The following is a 20801-nucleotide window of genomic DNA, read 5'->3' on the forward strand; positions in this document are numbered from 1 at the left end:
ACTGAGTTCAAAGGTGCAACAGACAAGAATGGCCTGAAATATAAAGTAGAACCCACTGTTAAAGTAGGGAAGTATTACATGGACAGTAAGGGGTTTGTACCTTATAGTCCATGGGTGTACACATTAATGTGGAAGTGTATACATCCAGGAAGAGAGTGAAGTACCTCTGTAAATATTTTTACAAAGCCTGCCATGATTCAGCATCTGTAAGATTTCAGATGTCTAGTACTGATGGAGCTTTGGTCTATGGTGAGATTCAGACTATCTCACATGGATCATATGTTAGTGCACATGAAGCATTGCAACATTTGAATGAGTTTTCAGTGTTGAAAAAATCAAATTCAATTACAAGATTGGTAATGTATCTGCTCGATCAGCAACAAGTGATCTTCAGAGAGGACAGAGAGGAAAAGGTCTTGCAGTGGGAAATGTCTACAAAGATCATGCTTGAGCCACTGTTTGAATTAAACAACAGATTTGCAATAATCATAATTCAGATATGCAGAGATACCATTATCTGAATTACTTAGTGACAAAGATGGTTCAGGTAATTGAAAATTAAGATAATTTGATTAAATTGTTATCCACAAAAACACTATTATAAGACAATTATGATGTACGATAATGATAATGATAAAAAAAGAAGTTCTGGGAAGAACTATTAACCTACTTTCCTTTCACTGTAATTTTAGTACAGTGGAACCTCACTTAATGAGAACCTCTCATAACGAATAATTCGCATAATGAGCAAAACAAAGTGTAAAAAAATGACTTGCTTAACGAGCGATGTTTTGCATAACAAGTGACGACAGGGGAAGTCCCGGATTGTGCGCTTGCTACATCAGTCTGTGTTTAGGACTCGTTCCTCTAGCATCTTAGTGTCACTTGTGATCACACCTTTTTCCAAACTTGTGTTCAGACATTATTTGTAATTTTTTTGGTGCAGAGTTTAATAAACCTTGCAAAAATGTCCCCGAAGAAAAAGCCGCAAAAAGACAGTCATAAGAGAATAAAAATAACCGTAGAAATGAAACGTAAAATCATTGAAAAGTGAGAATGAGGTGTGAGCGTGGCTGATCTAGCATGCACATACAGTCGGTCTACATCAACAATTTGCACTATCCTCAAGAACAAGGGCAAGATTAAGGAGATAGATGCTTCACAGGGAGTGACAAGAATATCTACGCAAGGAGTTGTCACCTATTTAAGGCTTGAGGTGGGTCATAAACTGTAGAATCACAGTCCATGGCCCACCAGCAGCCTCTTTAGCTTGTTTGCTGTAAAGTTCTCATGTAGCCAGTGACTTTCATACACACATTAAGGATCACAAATTTTAATTGTAATTTTACTTTTTTTTTCATGTATCCTTTTGTGTAATTATATACGACTCTTTATTATTTCATGCATCCTGTTGTGTTATTATATTCAACTCATTATTACAACTCTCTTGTATCGACTTCCCTACACATACATCACCAAATCAGTTGTAATCTGTATTCCCTACAAAACGGACATAAATACATCGTACGATGAGGTACCAACCAAACAATTAGTGTTAAAACTATACTTCACGGGCCTCAAAACAGTTTATCATATAAAAGTCTAGAATAAAGCAAGTCCATGGGAAAATACAAGATTGCAACAACTGACTTTGTGATATAGATTATCACTTGAATAGTTTTAACTTTATTTTGCAAAATAACTCTTTTTTTATAATAAGCTTATATTTCATTGTAATTTTTATACCATGTGTTTTATAATGTGATAATTGTCAAGTATCCAGACTTACTACTGAATTGCAGTTCACTACTGTGTAAACATGATGATCATGTATTTGCCTGATGATGGCTATGAATAGCCAAAACATGTAGCAAAGCCACTTTATCCTTGAACACTGTATTATTGTGTTGTGACAGACGTAATAAAGAGTTGTTTGTAATTTTACTGTTGTGTCACATATTTGTGACTAGACACAATGTTTGGAATTGTAATTGGATTTATTGAAGGCTTATTACTCATGACTGCAAGTAACTATAACAGTTTCATGCCTCTACACTGTACAAATCAACTACTGTAAGCATTAAAGTTTCTGTGTTGTCACCAGGCATTACTAGGTATTGGCTCCCAACAGTGGGTATCCCTCTGCTTCCATGCTTATGTCCTTGCCAGCAGACAACTGTCTTGCAGGTGATGCTCAGATGCCATCAGTTGGCCTGTAGGCTCCCAACAGTGGGTATCCCTCTGCTTCCATGCTTATGTCCTTGCCAGCAGACAGCTGGCTTGCAACTGATGTTCAGATGCCACCAGTTGGCCTGTAGGCTCCCATTATATACTTGACCTTGGCACAGACCACAGAGGAAACACCACTTCCAACCATGCTTCCATTGTTGTATGCATATTTGTTGCTGCAGATACATGTTTAGTGTGCTGTTGTCTAGCAATGGCTGTCTCTTCTGGTGCTACCATTCCATCCTTCAGCTGTAATGTTACATTGCTCCCTCTTTAAAGACTGCTCATCCATAGTAGCATATAGATGTGTTGCCATTTCTTCTTCTGGTCTGTGGGGACAGAGCTTTTGATAGTGGCCACTGCTTCTACATTGCTGGCACATTAAACCATAGGTAGTCTTTTCTTTTGCTTAAAAGGGTGCCGGTTTCTCCATAATATCCTGTCACTCATTTTCCAGAGCCCAGTGGAAGACCCGACTGATAACTTTACAATTTCCAACTGTAGGGTCTGCTTGAGGGTCTCATTGGATGTCCTCTTGCCCCCCCCTCCAGAAGTAGCTGCTGTTTTATGCCATAGTCTCTTATGCCATCAATGGATACATTTCCTGGTCTCTTATGAATGTGGTTCTTATGTCATGCAGGAGAGGTACAGTGGGTTGTTCGTTTGATGGCAGTGGCATACTGCTGCAAAGGTTCACCATTGTCTTGGGCCTGTGTCTGTAGTTAATCATGGTATGCTATGGGCAGATGCTGGTCCTCTAATCGGTCCTCGGTTGCCTTGATAATTTCCTGTACATCACTACTTTTGGGACTGCATGTATAACATTGGAATGCTGGTTCTGCAGTTCAGTTAGCATATTCATGGCTTTTACACATCTGGCCTGGTTATGGTGCTCTGCTACAGCCTCTGTCTTTCCTTGATTGACTTCAGTTTTCTCATATGACTGTCACCTTTTCTTGGCTTACCTTCGTTGTTTTTATTTCTTCTTGGTTGTCCTTATGGCTTTAAGATCACTTATTACCATTTGTTGGCTGGGCTGCAGTTCCTTATGACAGCTTTCAGATCATCCATGTCTTCTGTAGTGAGCCATGAAATTGGTTCCAATACGGTCAATCCAACCAATTGAATATATCCTGCTCCTGGCACCAGTTGTCATGTGTTAGTGACTATACATGGGGTCTGTATTGGTAACTGGATTTATTGAAGGCTTATAACTCATAACTACAGGTAACTATAACAGTGTGACAGATCTACACAGTCTACAGATCACTACTCCAAACATTAAAGGTTCTGTGTCTTCCCAGTAATGGCTATCCCTCTGCTTCCAAGCTCACGTCCTTGCTTGATGGTGGCTGGCTTGTGACCAACACTCAATTTCCACTGATTTGCTCTTAGCCTCTTGTTATATAACCCCAGCATGAACTGCAGGTGTTATGTCACAATATTGTCACATGTATGTGTGACTATAGACGGGGTTTGCATTAGTGGATAGATTTATTGACCACTTACAAGTTGTAACTACAAATATTTATAATGTGATTGCCATATCCACACTTTACAGTTCACTAGAACACACAGTCTGGTGTTATCAGTCAGTTATTAGACACTTCCTGGTAACAGCTGCAACAGTGGCTATTCCCCTGCCTCCAGCTTGAGCCCTCTCTTCACAGACTCCTCTGCAGAACTGCTTGTCCCTTACTTATAACATCTCAGCATGGACCATGCAGAAAACACAGCTCTTCCACTGTTGTAGTCCCACTGTTGCATTATTATGAATCTGCAGCTTAGCAACGGGCGTTGTTCCATTGCTTGTTTTGTGGCAACGTGTTTACCGAGCTGATGTTTTTTAGGAACATGTCACCTCCATATTCAGGGTTGAAGAATAAGCCAAGCTGCTCTGCTTGCTACTGCTTCACACTGGGTTCTTGCTTGGCTTATTCTGTGACCCTGAAAATGGAGGTGACCTGTCCTTCTGAAGCATCAGTTGATTTTCAACAGACTACAAGGTGGTTATATCCCAGAAGATAGAACCCTTCTTAAGCACCGTTGTGAGCATCTCAAATCTTACGTTGTTATAGGTTATTTCTTGCATGGGTTGAATGCAGGAAAACATTACTCTTAATTGAGAGCTGTTGTATATTAGGTGTGGCATATTTGTTGGTTGAGAGGAGACTGTGTCCCTCCACATTTATTGGAATGGTTTTATATCTCTATAAATGTCGCTGTTTTAATATAATAAGCACAGTGCGTAGCATGTGTATGATAAGGTGGCTTCTGATAAGGTATGACATGAAATGATGATTACTTGGATGTTACGAAATAAAGCTGTTCTGTTAGAACTGTCATATATAAGTGTATACAGATTGATCTGTTATTGTAAAGTGCCATCTCACTGGTAGCCTGATCCAAATAGGTATTGGAAGAATTGTTGTTACTGATGGAAGTCTGGAAGCGTGAAGTGAAACTGCCAAATGGAAACTAGGTTTCTTTGTGTGTCCCAATGAGTAATGTTATTTGGAATTTCACCTGTGTGTCTTGTGTGGACAGCTAATTAGTAGAGCACACAGCAGAGGCTGGTCCAGTAGAATAGCATACCGATTTAATAATGAAGATCAGCAGTTCATAGGAGAATATTGAACTTTGTGACATTCACCATTGCAGTAAATATATTGGAAAGACAGCTAGGGGTGATTCTACTTTTGAATAATAATTACTATGTAGAGAGACTAGAACCACTGTAAAATGCAACCCTATATATTCATAAGTAACAGTGTTAGCCAAGAAGATTTTTTTCTTAATTCGGATGGGGGGGGGTGGAGTCCAACTGGGTCCACTCAGCATGGCGGGCACTGATTGGCCTTCCCCCGGTGATTATGATGATGGAGAATTTGGTGGAATGAAGATTGGCAGGGGAAATGGAAGTACTCAGAGATAACCCACCCCTGCACCACTTTGTCCACCACAAATCCCACTTGAGCAGACCCGGGATCGGACCTGGGCCGCCGCGGTGGAAAGCCAATGACTAACTGCTTGAGCTATGGTGCAGCCACATCCAAGAAGAAAGTTAAGGTTATGTTATTCTTGGAAAAGATATTCTAGGTGGAGGTGTCAGAGCAAGTCTTATATTAAGCACAATAGACCACTGAAGGTCATGGTGCAAGGGCTGCAAAGGCCCTCCCCTTATACGTTGAAGTCTCAAATTTCACCAACCACACTGAACATTTAGTGTGACCTCATGTTTGGAACAACCCCTAGTAGAATCAAGCCTGCGTGCTTCATGGATCTTCATATGCTTGTAGGTATCATGTGAAGGAAGCTGATACTCCAGAACCGCCACAGGAAGAACGTGCAGATCCTCCTACTTTGGCTGAAACCTGTATGAGAGAGTTAGTGGGAAGAGCATCATTTGGACATATTCGTTGTGTCTTGAGGCCAGTTCTTAGGTTTGTTGTAATGAGATTAAGTGGTAAATTTGGCACTAGAGGGATTTTTTGGGAGACAGTTTCTGCAGTAACACAATAATTACTGTACTTACATATGTGTAAATCACATAATTTCCATTAATTTTAATTAAAAATAAATAAGGTAAAATCTGTATGTGGTACAGTCTGTTCTTGAGAAATCTGTGGTGACTGAAGGTATGAGATAGACCTCATTTACTTTGTTAGATAGATACCAGTGATTTCAAAGATGAGACACTCATACCATACTTTTCACTGGGCAGTTGATAAAACTGAAGGAAACTTGAAACTGCTTTAATGTGGTGAAAAAATTAAGTTACTTATGATGATCATATTGTTTCCATCTCTGTTTCAGACACTTAGATCTTCATGAGCTTTGGGTTCCAAATCAGTTTGCAATTCATACCTTCAGGATAATCATGTTTTCAATACAGGCAAGTGATTTCTGAAAGTAGGATGAATGATTTTAAGAAGACTTCTAATTATAAGAAAACAAGAGAACAAAGAAAGTACACTGGTTTTCACTGAGTGGGATGGCATAGCAGTATATCATATCTGACTTGCATCTGGGAGGTATTTGGTGTGAATCATGATTGATATATCTTATGAGTTTCCTCAGTTGTTTTAGGCAAATAATAAAAAATGAGTCACAAATACACTGATGGACTGTGATTTTTCAAATGTGTTAGCCTAATCCTGATCCAGCAAAATTTCTGGCATTTGAGAATATGCACTGTTGAAGAAAACTATGCAGATTTGAGCTAAATTTAAGTAGAAGATAAAAGGGGAAGGAAATATAAACTAAGAAAAATCCATAGCAACTGCTGAAAATACCTTTTTTTTTCCTGCACCTTGTTCTGTGTGATGGTTCCTTCTCTGTGAAAATATCTATGGACTCTGAGTCTTGCCTCAGTCTGCATGCTGCTTAGGTTAAGTGTGGACCTTGTTCAGAGCAGAGAGTGAGTGTCTCTTGAGTCTACATGTTTCATAGGTTTAGGATAGACCTTGTTCAGAGCAGAAAATGTCCACTTGACAAACACAGTGGTTGGTAGAATCGATAATAAGAACGCAGATGATTTTATGACTTGGTAAGGTGGTAATCAGATTTGAAGTGATAAAATGTTTGAGGTCTGAAATATTACTCTGTAAAAATTATTGTGATGAATATATAAGAGAAAGTTCAGTTTTTAGATGAGAATCAGAATATGATCTGTGTAATTTCAGTTGCAACTCATGAGCTGTAGCTGGAAACCTGTCAGCATAATGTTAAAGTTTCCAAATTTAGAAGTGAAAGAAACAAAAATTAAAAAAAGTAAAGTAAAAGAAACATAGATTGAGAATTTAGAGAATTTATTGGTCAACTGTCCTTTAATAATGTTGATCATTCCACAGTTCACGGAGTAGTAAGAAGCTTTTTGATCATTATTATTCATTGACATTCTTTTCTGGAAATTCTGAGTGTTCTGTATTACCCTGTGAGCAGCTCTCATTTTCTGGCCAAACATTTTAAAAACTTGTGCTTCTCTCTTAAAATATAATAAAATTCTTCCATTTGGGGGGGGGAGGGAGGAGGCAATAACTGGTATTATTACTTTTGTCCTTTACTGTCGAGTATCCATCAATAATGCAACAATTTAAAAGACATTAGGAAGATGTTTCACACTAAAAATTTTAACACTTTTTGATGTTCATAAAATCATTACATGTCAACAGGACATTGAGAGCACATTCTATACATTAAAAGTGATTATCCAGTTTTGTAAAATATCTTTAGTCGCATATTTGTAATAATTTTTTGACATATTTTGGCCACACAGGCCATTATCAGGTAATCTCCCCACTTTTGGGGAGACCACTGCACTGTATACTTGTTCACTGTGCTTCCATGCACATCAATTTTAGCACTATATCATGATCAGAATGCCATCGTTGCACTCTATAGTAGCTGTCAATAGTTTTTGTGTGTCGCATGTATCACTAATGCGGTCTACCTGTGTTACTTCTTACTTGTTACTTTTGGTTTGCATAATTTCAAAAATGTTTTTGGCTTGTGATATTATGCCTAAAAAATACTTTCAAACAAAAATTAAAGTAAAAATTTTAGAGAATATCATGATATTCTCAAACAGAAATATGCTTTCACTCTCTGATTCCTGCTTGTTTCCACTGTTTATGTGCTCTGCAGACACCTAGTAGCTGAAATATGTCTACATTTTCTGTATGGCTAACACACAGGACTTGCAGTAGCTTGGAATGTCATGCACTTCGACCTCCCTTCAAGCCTCTACTACTAATACAGTCAGTAATTCCGTGAACTGTGGTTTTGTTGCACCATCTTACTAGATACTTGCATACACTGACATATATTCACATCCTCCCTCAAAATACATGGCTTTGGACACTGCTATTCTGCCAACATTTGTATAGCTGCTGGAAACACTGCTGAAAGATATCTGCAGGAAGGTCCTGTATGGCTTCCCTTGTGGCAGTGACAGAGTCTCCTTGACCGACGGAAATCGACGCATGTGTATCTCTTCTTTGAAGCAGGTAGAGAGAAAGAAATTGCATGGTGTGAGATCAAGTGAGTATGGAAAGTGTGGCAAAATTGTGACCTGTTGTTTTGCCAGCTCCTCTTGGACAAGCACAGAGTGATGTGCAGGGGCATTATCATGTAGCAATGGCCAGTTCTGCTTACGCCAAAGCTCAGGATGCTTACGACGAATTTAATTGCGTAGATGGTGAAGGGTATCCTTGTAGTGGTGTTTGTTAACAGTTGCTCCTTCTGGGATGAATTCCCAGGTGAACAATTCCAGATGAAGCAAAAAACAGTTCATGCATTACCTTGCCTTTTGACTTTTCCTGTTGCGGTTTCTTTGTCAGTGATGATGACAGGTGGCCAAGTGTCACTCCAGTTGTGGATAGTACAGTAAACACTGTGTTCCTTCTCCTGTTATGATTCAGTTGAGAAACATGTCATCTTTGTCAGCTCTGTCGATCAAGTCACCTCAAATGCTCTTGTGATAGTCACTTTGATCTTGTGTCAGGATGTGTGGAACACTGTGCTGGGTAACACAAGACATGTTCAGGTTATCAAACAGAATTTTGTGGCAAGTACCAGGGCTATTCCTTGCTGCTGCTGCTGCAATTTCATCTACTGTTTGGGAGCAGTTGCCATGCACCAACGTTGCAACTTCTTGGATCTTGAGTCAGTTCTGACCGCTCTCGGCTGACTGGTATGCTCATCATGTCATGTCATCATGTCTCTCCCCTGTGCAAAACGTTTGTGCCACACAGCACACAGCACTGTGCTCCAAGGCTTCTTCACCATACGCTTGCTTGATCATTTGAATAATTTTACCAGCAGATTTGCCTAATTTTTGGCAGAACTTGATATTCATCTGTTGCTGAAACTGTGAAATTCTTGATTTCCGCTGCTCGCAGACAACTGCCCTTCACAACAGTGACTCTCTTCCTGAATACACCGCACGCACACAACTGCTTCTTACTGAGGCAAGAGAAGAATGGACACAGCACCATCTGATGGCTCCACGTATCCACTGTAATGCATCACAGAGCCACTATGTGGCCAGTACACGAAATTATTGACTGTACTATGTACATTGTATCTCTTCTAATTGTGCCTGTGCACAGAGATGACCACTACAAGCTGCAGGGAAATAGCAAATAAGTCTGTGATTATGTGGACAAAGGTGGCAGACCTTGTAATGTGTGAATGCTTCTCCTGCCAGTATGCGGAGTATGACTGAATCATGAGAGTAACATTTTTATTTAATTTTTCAAAGTTATAGTCAGGTTGACATGATTAACATGAATGCTCTGCCACTACACAATTAAAATAGGAGCATAAATGATTATAAGAACCGAGAAGTTGAACTTTGCTCAGTTGTATTATGGTCAACACAACTGCACTGAATATAAACATTCTGATTTATTTGCTCTAGCATTGAGGTCACAAATAATTCTGTATTGATAGACACTACAGTAAAGTTACGCAGAATGTTAAAGTCTGAGTATCTGCACACAAATCCAGTTTGCTAAACCTAACTTTTGCAGGTGGCATTTTCTCCACACCACAGATGTCATCAGGTCTTTAAAGGTTAGAGTGGCATTTATTGTGCTAAAAATTTAATAGTGTTATGGCTGTGTCTTTAGAGCCTCATTTTTTAAAACAGGATGCGCTATGTGAAATTGGGGTTGGCATTAATGTGGTTCAGGCTTTTTGGTGTGTATCTTTTTCTGTACAGTTGCAATTTTGGTTTCATATCTGTGATACTCCATATTATTGAGAAGATCAAGACACAAAAGAAAGCAATCATTGAATTGTGCACTTGTGGTATATCTAAATTTCTTTTCATGTGTAATTTTGGGATGTAATAAACTAGCAATTTAATTATGTAAAATTTCAGGCACAGTATTCCTACACTGTGGTAGAAACATTGATGTCACATTTAGATGACAACTCAAAGTCAGATCCCAAGATCCGGACTAGTTTAGCAGATGTTCTGTCAAAGATAATTTCAATTGCTGCTGGTGAAAGTGTTGGTAAGTGATTATAATTTCATAATTTCTGTACTATCACATGTACTCGTATGTGTAACTGTAGATGGGTTAGGATTGGTAAACATATTTTTGGACACTTTAACACACAGCCCATGACTGCACTGTACAAATCACTATCACACAAAAACTAGTGTTCTCAGCCACGGTTTTCACTGCTGTGTTTTATAATATCTTCCTTAATGGGTGATCCTCTGATCCTGGGCTTATGTCCTCACAGGCTGACATCCATTCTCACACCAACCTCCTGCTCTTTTAATTGCCATTGGAAGCTTTCCTCTGGACTCACTGGTAATGGCAGCTGGTTCTTGATATATAGCCTTGGCATGAACCTCACAAGACAGACTTCTTCAAACAGCTCTTTTAGTGTTGCATGCATATCTGTTGCAGCAATCACATGATGGCAGCTTAGCCATTGCCTAGCAATGGCCATGCTTACAGAGCTGTTCCATAACAACACCTACTCTGCTGGATTCACAAATCTTGCTTTCAACAAGTATGCCACATTGCTCCCTCATTAAGGCTGCCCATCCTGAGTAGCCTTTCAGTGTGTCACTGTTCCTTCTGTTTATGGGGAGAGAATATCCAGGAGTAAGCAGCTAGTAGTCTCTTCTTTCATTTGGGTGCTGACTGAGTCTTTCACAGTGTCCAGTCTCACATTTTCTGTGGCCCGGCAGAACACTTCACCGCTCACTTCACAACCTCAAGTACGAGATTATACCTCCTTCAAGGCCAGTCTAATTTTTGGCTTCTCTTGGTTCCTTGCCTTTCCTAGACAGACCTCTGTTGCTACTTGGCAGGCTGTTGTCTCTTTTTTGCAGACTTGCTATGATCTTTAGGTTGGCCTCTTCCCCCCCCTCCGTCAGGCTTCCAGCCTCCCTATGGCGGCTACCAGACATTCAAAATCCACCATAATTATCCATCTCCTGGGTTCATGTCTGAAGTTGCACAATTCTTGAAGTGCAACAACTCAACCTAATCAGTCAGTCCAGTCTGACTTCTAACGTCAGTTGTCGCATGCTGGCATGACTACAGATGTGGTTGGATTATAAATTGGATTTATTGCACTTCTGCAGCTTGTGACTGTGTTTTACAGATCACTATTACACACAGACTAATATCCTCAGTCACATTGCTTGGTAATGGCTTCCAACTGCAGATGTTAATCTGCTTCTTATGGGTTCACGAACTGTCTGCGGCCTCAGCTACCACCTTCTCAACTGACAGTACACCTGCCGATTCTCTTTCAGCTCCTCACTAGACCCTTGACTTAGACTATGCTTGGACTGATAATGGCATCTGCTCTTTGTGATATAGCCTCGGCATGGACTGCACAGAAAACAGCTTCCAACAGCTCTTCTGTCATTGTATGCATGTCTGTTGCAGCAGTCATGTGACAGCTGCTGAGCCATTGCCTAGCAATGGGCGTGTTTACAGAGCCATTCCCTAACAACGGCTGTCTTTCCAGTTTCACAGTTCTGGCTTTCAGCACATATGCCACAATACAGTTACAGCATATTGGACCATATACTCTGATGATGATTCACAATCACACTATCAGCAGTAAAGGTAAAGGTAAAGCTATCCTTGTAAGAGGCTGTGGAGGCCCGTAATATTGTGAGCTGTGAAGGCTTCCACATTTTCTAGACAGTTGGCTCACAGATGGCGGTGAGGTTGTCAGCCTTACATGCTGGCTGCCCTTTACCTCCAGGAAGATATCTGGTACTCACTTCTGTTAAGAGGCTGAGTCAGCCTCCAGGGCCAGGATATGATGGGAAGGATTCTGCTGGCCAAGCATTGCATTTTGTAAATATTAATACTATGATTGCTGCGTCAGTGTATGGCTGCCAACCCTGTAGAACTGGGAGATATTAAAGTTTATATGGTTGCCATATTTACAGCATTATCACAAACTTCTGAATATTTTTTTTTAGTATTTCTGTTTGAACACATTTATATAGAGATACACCATACACTGTAATTTTACTACATGTTTCGGCCTTTTAGCCATCATCAGGTGTTAACACAGTTCTACATTCAACTTTATCTCCTCTGCTATTCTTCCCTACATTGGTCAATGTTTGTATTTGAGAATAATTTTATAGTTGTTGCATACTAATGTAATGACCTGTCCAATTTTTTCTTAAAACTAATGTAATTGAAAATATTAAAATGTTAACACATTGCGGACCGGTGGTTTAAACATTTAAATCACCCTGGGGACCGGCGTTTTTAAACCTACTACCCTAACTTGTGCACTGTTAACTTTAAAAATTAATATAAAATCTCCTAATTAATTTTATGAACTGAAATTTTTGGAGAACACTTACCAGAGCTCCTAGAAGTGCTTGCGCATGTGATATCTCTGGAAACATTCCCCTTTGTGAAGAGGCATTACACAGAAGTTGCACATGTAGGCAGTTCTACTCTTCTTCTTGTGCTCTGCGCACACACGGCACTGCCTAGAAGGGTGTTTCTTCTTGCAATATTCACTCTTCACAATTTTCACGAGAATATGTTTCCGCATATCACCCGAGAGTCGGCCAGGGGGGTCTACTTGAGGCCTCTGGCGGGTGCGAACAGATGGCCCCGGCTGCACTACGTCTGTGTCTGACGCAGGTACTGCCGCCACCGTGACGTCAGTAGCCCAAGCTTTTGCCAGTTTCAACAGAAATGCTTTGTATTTCAAAGTAGAATTTCTGTTCACCTTTTTGAAAACCGTAAATGAATTGAAAATTGCACAGTTTATAAGCCACAGTGCAACTTTCTTCGTCCATTTTACTGTTTTCCTAGGAAGGGAATAATAGGCCAAGAACTGGTCGGCCCTATCAACTCCTTTCATGAACATATTATACTCGGAAATACAAAGAGGCTTCTTTACTTGCCCGTGTCGTCTTTGAACATCGACCATGCTCGAATTGTGAATAGTGGAAACCATATTCACAACGCGAGTATCCCTCCAGGACTGAAGAAGAATGTCCCCCTTCCTCCTGAATGCGGTGTCGCCACGTTTCAGGCGTTTACATTCCTCTTTCAGATCTGGAGGGAGGCCTCTGTTCACCCTAATTGTACCACAAATACGTACTTTCCTTGAAAGTAGGTATTCTGCAGTTGCCACACTGTTGTAATAATTATCTTGATACACGTGATAATTTTGATCGAGATAGGGACCCAAAACAGAAACAATAGTTTCTTGCAATTTCTTGCCTTCAGCAGAATAAATTTCTAAATTTCCTATATAGCCTGAAGTGCTTTCCGTGACAACATGAACAAGTAGGCCATACTTTGTGAGCTTCCCAGGATTATACGTTCGAATACGAAGCCTTCCTCTCCAAGGAATCACAGATTCGTCCAAAGACAGTTGTTGCTCTGGCTTATAAACTGTCTGAAATTTTTCAACCAAAATGTCTAATAAGGGCTGAATTTTGAAAAGCCTGCCCGTTGGTTGTGGTTGCACTTCATTATTGTTGAAATGCAAACACCACCATATCTGTTCAAATCTCTTACGACTCATGAGTTTGCCGAAAATTGCAATTTCTAAAAATGGGTCACTTGACCAATAATCCTTCAAACTTTCTCTCTTCGTAAGCCCCATTAGAATGATTATAGCCAAAATTTTTTTCATTTCTGTTGAAGTGACATCCACCCACTTCAAAACCTTATTGGTTCTGTCGTACGCCTCACGGTGTTGGAGATAGTATCTGTTAGTTTCCTGACACAACAGGTCAAAGAAACTATCTCCAAAAAACAGTGACGCAACTTCAGACACGTCCGTTGGGTCCGATGGCATCTGCTTCACCCCCGGATCACCAGTAAACTTTCCCAAAGTGGGGGTTTTGTCCACTTTATCCCATGTAGCTGTCCCGACACTCTCACTTTCAACGGAGCTCTCACTTTCACTTGACACATTTTGGGCAGCCCTGTGGCCCCCGTCACTGTCACTGTCACTGATAATGGCCTCGCTATCAGAAGACGAAGCAGTTGGCAAATCTGATAGCTCATCGGAGAACATATCTAATATTTCCTGTCCTCCAAGAGATCGCAACTGCTTTCGTCTCTGAGCCATGTTGAACTGGTAGCTGCGTGGTTCATACGTGCAAGCTTGGATTAGAACAAAGCCAATTTTGTTTAGGTTATGACAGGAAATGACTCTAGTCGAGTTACTAGATAAGGCAGCAATCATCCCCGAGGTCATCTACACAGTAGTTACAATTCAACGAAGCCACACAGCGATATATAGCGTTTTGCAACATAACGTGACCACAGAGGGCCATATGGCCCAACCGGTCCGCAATGCTTGGAAACGTAGAGGGCCATATGGCCCCTCTGGTCCGCAGTGTGTTAATGTTAAACTGTCAAATTGGGTGTCTCATATTTTTAGGTCTGTATGGTGTATGGCTGTTGAATAATGTAACATGGATGGCCAGAAGGTTGCTAGGTAACGGACTGGTAAAAGTATGAGATACATGCGGGCAACAGTGGAGCAACCCTCTTCTAGGCAACGGCTGATTAAACAGACTTCCATGCAGGCACAATGATGTCACACTGAAACAGTACTATCTATCATGTGACTTGTTTTTTGTGTTGCCTGTGCGGTGCCTATATAACGAATATCTGTTTAAGGTTTAGTCAGTGTGTGTAGAGTTCAGGAGAGCTCAAGACAATTGAGAGACCAGTGCAGAAGGTTTATAAGAGAAATGAATTCAGCATAGTAAAGTCAGTCATCAGCTGGCGGAGCGAATTGGAACCAGGAGCACAGAAGAGTGCAAGAGGTCAGCCTCTGAAGACTTGATGTGTGATTTAAGGGCTTTATGAGTGCTATAGTGCAGTGATATTAGGAGTGTGTGATTTAGGGAGACTGTTTAAGTTCCTCTGTTATAAACCCATGAAGACTACTGCATCTAGACAGAAGATTAGCGTGTAGTGATTGTAAAGTGAGTAAATCAGCATTAGCACTGTATTGCCTGTATTTGAATGTGATTAAGAGAGTGTGTGTAACCATAGTTCCAATAAATCCAATCATCCAAACTGGAACCCGTCATTCTTGTCTCGCCTACCGACCTACACATGACATTTTGGTGTCAGAAGTTGGCAGCTTGGATCATATTGCAGCAGTGGTTAGGACCAAAAATATGGTATTAGACAATTGATATTAGAAGTGGTTGGATTTGATTGCTTTATTGATTAGATTGTAGACTGCAATAGACAGTTGTCTTGTCAGCCTGCAAACATAGAACAAATGTTGGAACTCATGAAACACGTGCAAGAAATGATGGCAAGAATGGAAATCAACCAAGCCATGTTATTGGCCGGTAGAAAAGTAGAAAAGCTGACCAAGGGCAGAGGAAAGACATGCTGACCAGGATGGACACCAATACAAAAGCGATACAACAAAATGTGGACGCAAATCTATAGGAACTAAAGGAAGACAAACTAACCAGGAAAAACGTGGATGCCAGCAAGAAAGACATGATGGCTGAGATGAGGGCCTGGCAAGAAGAGATGGGCGCAGAAATGAAAGCCATGCAAGGCAAGAGGATGGAAGCAAATAGGAATGCCTGGAAGAAAGAGAGGACCTGCCAAGAAATGATGGAGGCGTGACTGGAATGTGAGGAGCCAACCTCAGCAGACATGAAGGCCTGCCAAGAGACAGTTGCCTGCCATGAAGCAATGGAGACATATACAGAGAAGAGTCAGCCTACTCCAAGAATGATGCAGTCAGTAGGGGAGCATCAAGAGTTTCCCAAGGGAGAAGCCAGAGTCATGCTGGTTGGAAGACTGAGGAAGCGATGTACGGACCACAATCTGGCCACGGAGTGCCGTCAGAAGCTGAAGGAAAAGACTTGATATTTTTTTATCCCGGAAGAGGGTGACCATTGCCAGCAGGAGGATGACTCACTGTGCAGGCGTGGCATGGCTCAGGATATGCATTGTCAGAAAGGATTGCACCAGGGTCAAGGTTGAACGAGCAACCCAGAGAGTAGGACCAGCCTACAAGACCCTCAGGAAGGCCCTAAAGCTGGAATTTGTGAAATGAGAAAATGGGATGTCCAGCAGGTTTCAGAAAATGAGGAAATGGTCGTTGTGGAGGGGTCAGGCCCCCCAAAAGCAGAAAAGAGTCTGCATACAGGGTAAGAGCCAGATATGTGGGAGGACCGGCTACTCCAAGAGTTATGGCCCCCTCTGTTGGGGGGGGGGAGGGAGAGAGAGAGATTGGATGATGGTGAGACCTGGACTGACTGGAACCTTATAAGGGAACCGCTTGGGACAACCTGCCCTTAAGGAGGGAACAGATGTAGCATTTGGAGAATAGTCACCTCAAGATGAGAAGACCGAGCCACAGGAAAGTGACATCATGAGCAGAAACCTCAGAAGGAAGGGGCGGTGATGCACTGGTGTGCTATTCGGGATGAACAGCCTTAAGGAGGGAGCAATGTAACATGGATGACCAGAGTGTTACTAGGTAATGGACCAGTAAACACAGCAGCAATGGAACAACGAGGTTGTGTAATCCACTTCTAGGCAACGGCTCAGTAAGCAGACTTCCATGCAGGCACAATGATGTCACACTGTAATAGTACTTTCACGTGACTTGTTTTTTATGTTGTCCTTGCCGCGCCTATATAACGAATATCTGTTTAAGGTTAAGTCATAGTGTGTATAAAGTTCAGGAGAGCTCAAGACAATTGATAGACCAGTGCAGAAAGTTTATAAGAGAAGTAAATTCAGAATAGTAAAGTCAGTCATCAGCTGGCGGAGCGAATTGGAACCAGGAGCACAGAAGAGTGCAAGAGGTCAGCCTGTGAAGACTTGACATGTAGTTTAAAGTCTTTATGAGTGCTGCAGTGCAGTGATATTGGGAGTGTGTGATTTAGGGAGACAGATTAAATTTCTGTGTTGTGAAGATTGCTGCACATAGACTGAGAAGATTAGTAAGTGTGTACATTAGCAATAGTGCTGTACTGCCTGTATTTGAGTGTGATTAAGAGAGGTTGTAACCTAGGCGCTAATAAATCCAATCATCCAAACTGGAACCCGTCATTCTTGTCTCACCAACCAACCTACACATGACATTTTGGTGTCAGAAGTTGGCAGCTTGAATCATATTGCAGCAGTGGTTATGGCCAAAAAATACGTGACAGCTGGTATTAGAAGTGGCTGGATTTGATTGCTTTCCAATCCAATCATCCGAACTAGAACCCATCATTCTCGTTGCGCATACCACCCTACATGTGACAATAATGTGATTTTTATTCTGCATGTAGCTGGTTGTGGGTCTTCCTCTGTTTGTTCTGAAATATGAATACATTATTAGTGTGTATATATTGTTGGCACTAACTTAGTCGAAAAGCAGTGGTCACTCGGTTGGTATAGTTTGCTTGCAGACTAAAGCCACGGAGTTTTTCCTTTGTATTATGGGCTGTGTGTTGTGTTGTAGATATGAAATTTTGTCTTACCGTATGCTTTTTTTTTTCTTTTCTGGTGTATACTCTACTATGGTATGTGGTTATGTGATGTTCCTTTGTTCTTTGTTGTTTTGTGTTACGGGCAGGTTTTGTTCTTGTTTAGCTTGTTTATATGTACTGTTGTACATTGGAAATGGTATTATTAAGCATTACTCTTACCTTGTTATGTAGGATGATCTGCCTGTGGCTATTACTCATGTGGATCTGGTACTGTGGTTGTTTTGGCAGCATATATATCCCCCCCTCGTTGGTGTCTCCACCCCCCCTCGTTGGTGTCTCCACCTTAACGTGGTGAGGGGGTTTGAGTATGCCAAGGACCCTGAGAGCTATACCAGCGGTAGCGTAGCTACTGGCAGGGCCTCCCTTGCTGGACAGGTCAAAGGGTAGGCATCAGACGAAGAGAGACACCAAAAACCAAAAACTGATGCCGGAAGCAGCGTCATCAGCAGCGACTTGAAGCACAGAGCAAATGATGCTCGAGATGGTTCAAGTTCGTATAGCAAGAGGCGTGACCAGAGTGGTTTGAACGGCTGTTGTACTGCGATGTGGAAAGCAAATGGAAAAACTACCACATTATCACTTTTCCTGGATAGTCTCTTTCCAAAAACAGAGATACCATGTATGCGAGATGTTTCATCTGGAGACAAACAAACTGGAGGGGCAGATAGAAGTGCCCAAAAGACGAGGAAGAAGACCGAAGAAGATATTTTAACTGAAGGAGAAAGCTTGAGATCGCATTAAGTGGAGGAACTGTTTTGGAAGAGACTGTGGACCTGTCGTATGACAGATTACCGATGAATGAATGAATGAATATTGGTGTGTTTGTGTATATGAGATTGCCGCTATCTTGTGGAGTGGTGTGTGATATAGTTTGTTTTATTTTTTTATGTAGTTATGAAATATGACATCAAATATGGGATTTTTTAGTTTCGTTAATACTTTGTTTCTCTCCTTATGTTGTTGGTATGTACAGTAAATGTGATGTTTCTAGGCTATTCATGTGTGTACCTTTGTTGCCTATTTTGAATATTTCCATTGTGTTTTGTATGTTTCCATACATATGTCGCTTCTCTAATATGTGTTGCGCGTAGGTAGATGCATGTTTGTTGTGTCTCAATTTTCATGTGTGTTCATTGTATCTTTCCTTGAAATGACCATCCTGTTTGACCTACATATTGCAGGGGAAAGTCCACGTATTTCAGTTTATATATACTGTTGTATTCATATTTTTTAATCATATTTATTGAAATACTAACTGTATCCGGACACGCATTGCTGTGGCTCAGTCTGGTTAAATGGAAAAGAAAGAAAAGAGAAAGTGCACGTTTCTAATATGTTTAATTTCACGATGCTTGTGGGTATACAATATTTTTTGTTGTTCCATTGTCTGTGCAGATATAGAGATTGTCTGGTTTGCCGACTCTAGAACACGCAACATATAATTGTCAATGTGAGAAGCAATCCGTGCCTAGATCTAAACCGCACAATTCTAAAGATTGGCCCTGATCTTTGTTGGTGGTGATTGCAAACGCCAATCAAATTTAGAATTGCAATCTCTTAAATTGAAATGGCACATCCGTTGGAATCATAGGAATGCGAGGAATGAGGACATCTTCACCTTTGAAAGGTCCTGTCAAGATTGTTGCTTCTACGAAGTTGCTCAATAATTTTTTTACTGCAAGCTGCATGCCGTTGAAAAGCTTTGGCTGGTTAATATTTCGCAACATGATAATTGGGACGCTTATTTTCAATTGCAGTACATGCGGTGGCATCCCTGGCAGATCGAGTGAATTCAAAAATTCTGTTGGATAATTAACTGCTTCATCTGCTTCCACAACAGTGTCAAAGGACTTGTATGTGACTGCCTCGCATTGAATGTTAGACTGAATGATATTGTTAAGTTTGTAGACATCTTTGTTCTTGGCCACAAGAATAGCTCATTCACTCAGCCAATCGTGATTCTTATAATTGGTCTGAATATTGGGAAATACTTTTTCAACCAATTCTTCTTCTGACATCACCAAATTGCAGAAGTTATGAGGCAATGAAATTCGTCCTGAGGTCAGATCAACCGGCACCTTTCCGTTCCAAATTTCCAGCAATTGATGTGAGAATATCTCAGCTGATCGATCGTTTTTCATCTGGACACGCATATTTGTAGTTAATTTTAACATCTTTACTTGCCACAAAGTAGAGCATTTCAGGCAAGCATTTATTTCGTCCACTGGTGTCAATCGAGGAATTACAGGTAACGTTTGCCTGAAATCTCCTGCAAGCAATATTAATGCGTTCCCAAATGGTCTGATGTTTCCACGCAGATCTTGCAATGATCGATGAAGAGCCTCGAGTGATTTTTTGTGCGCCATTGTGCATTCATCCCAAACAATAAGTTTGCATTTCTGCAATACCTTTCCCATGCCTGATGCTTTGGAAATGTTGCACGTGGGAGTTTCAATGAATTCCATGTTCACTGGCAATTTCAAAGCGGAACGAGCAGTTCTTCCACCTGGTAGCAATGTCGCAGCTATTCCGGACGACGCAATAGCTAAGGCTATGTCATTTTGAGATCAAATTGCTGCCAGAATCAATCTAATTAGGAACGTTTTACCAGTTCCTCCTGGCGCATCTAAGAAGAAGATTTCTGCAACCCCATTATTGACAGTTTGCATTATTTTATCGTAAATGCCTTTTTCTCAAGTGTTAGCTTAGGAATATTTGATTGCACATACAACAAAAGATCACCCATGTTGTAATTTTGTTCATGACACAATTCTACATTGAATGAAGCAGCAGCAGATCGATTCGGTCATGGCATTCCCAATTCATTGAGAACTTTGTTCGTGATTTCTAAGCACAAATCTTCAATCATTATCAACGCTTCGTTGTAGATTTCTGCTTTGAGGTCCATGTTCATATTGGAATTTTCCTTGCGTATTCGACGGAAAATATCTTCAGCCATGTGCGATTTATATTTCTCCCATAACTCTGTTGGAGATGAAGGAGAGCAGGCGGTCAATATGATTGCAAACAATGCACGAATTTGATGTGGATGTGACGTGTTGCACGC

At 40.9% G+C, this 20801-nt stretch overlaps 1 protein-coding gene across 1 annotated transcript in view; it reads left to right on the forward strand.

The window, feature by feature from the left end:
* Window positions 1–5528: 5528 nt before the first annotated feature.
* LOC111871822 (protein EFR3 homolog cmp44E) overlaps window positions 5529–20801 on the forward strand; it is a gene marked incomplete at its 5' end in the record, with an annotated part of 61731 nt that continues 46458 nt past the window's right edge. The window contains 3 exon segments of the mRNA XM_033754424.1: window positions 5529–5672; window positions 6046–6124; window positions 10118–10253. Of these exon segments, the coding sequence (XP_033610315.1) occupies window positions 5529–5672; window positions 6046–6124; window positions 10118–10253 (359 nt within the window).

Source organism: Cryptotermes secundus, unplaced genomic scaffold, assembly GCF_002891405.2.
Source record: "Cryptotermes secundus unplaced genomic scaffold, Csec_1.0 scaffold1147, whole genome shotgun sequence".
NCBI classification, from domain to species: Eukaryota; Metazoa; Arthropoda; class Insecta; order Blattodea; family Kalotermitidae; genus Cryptotermes; species Cryptotermes secundus.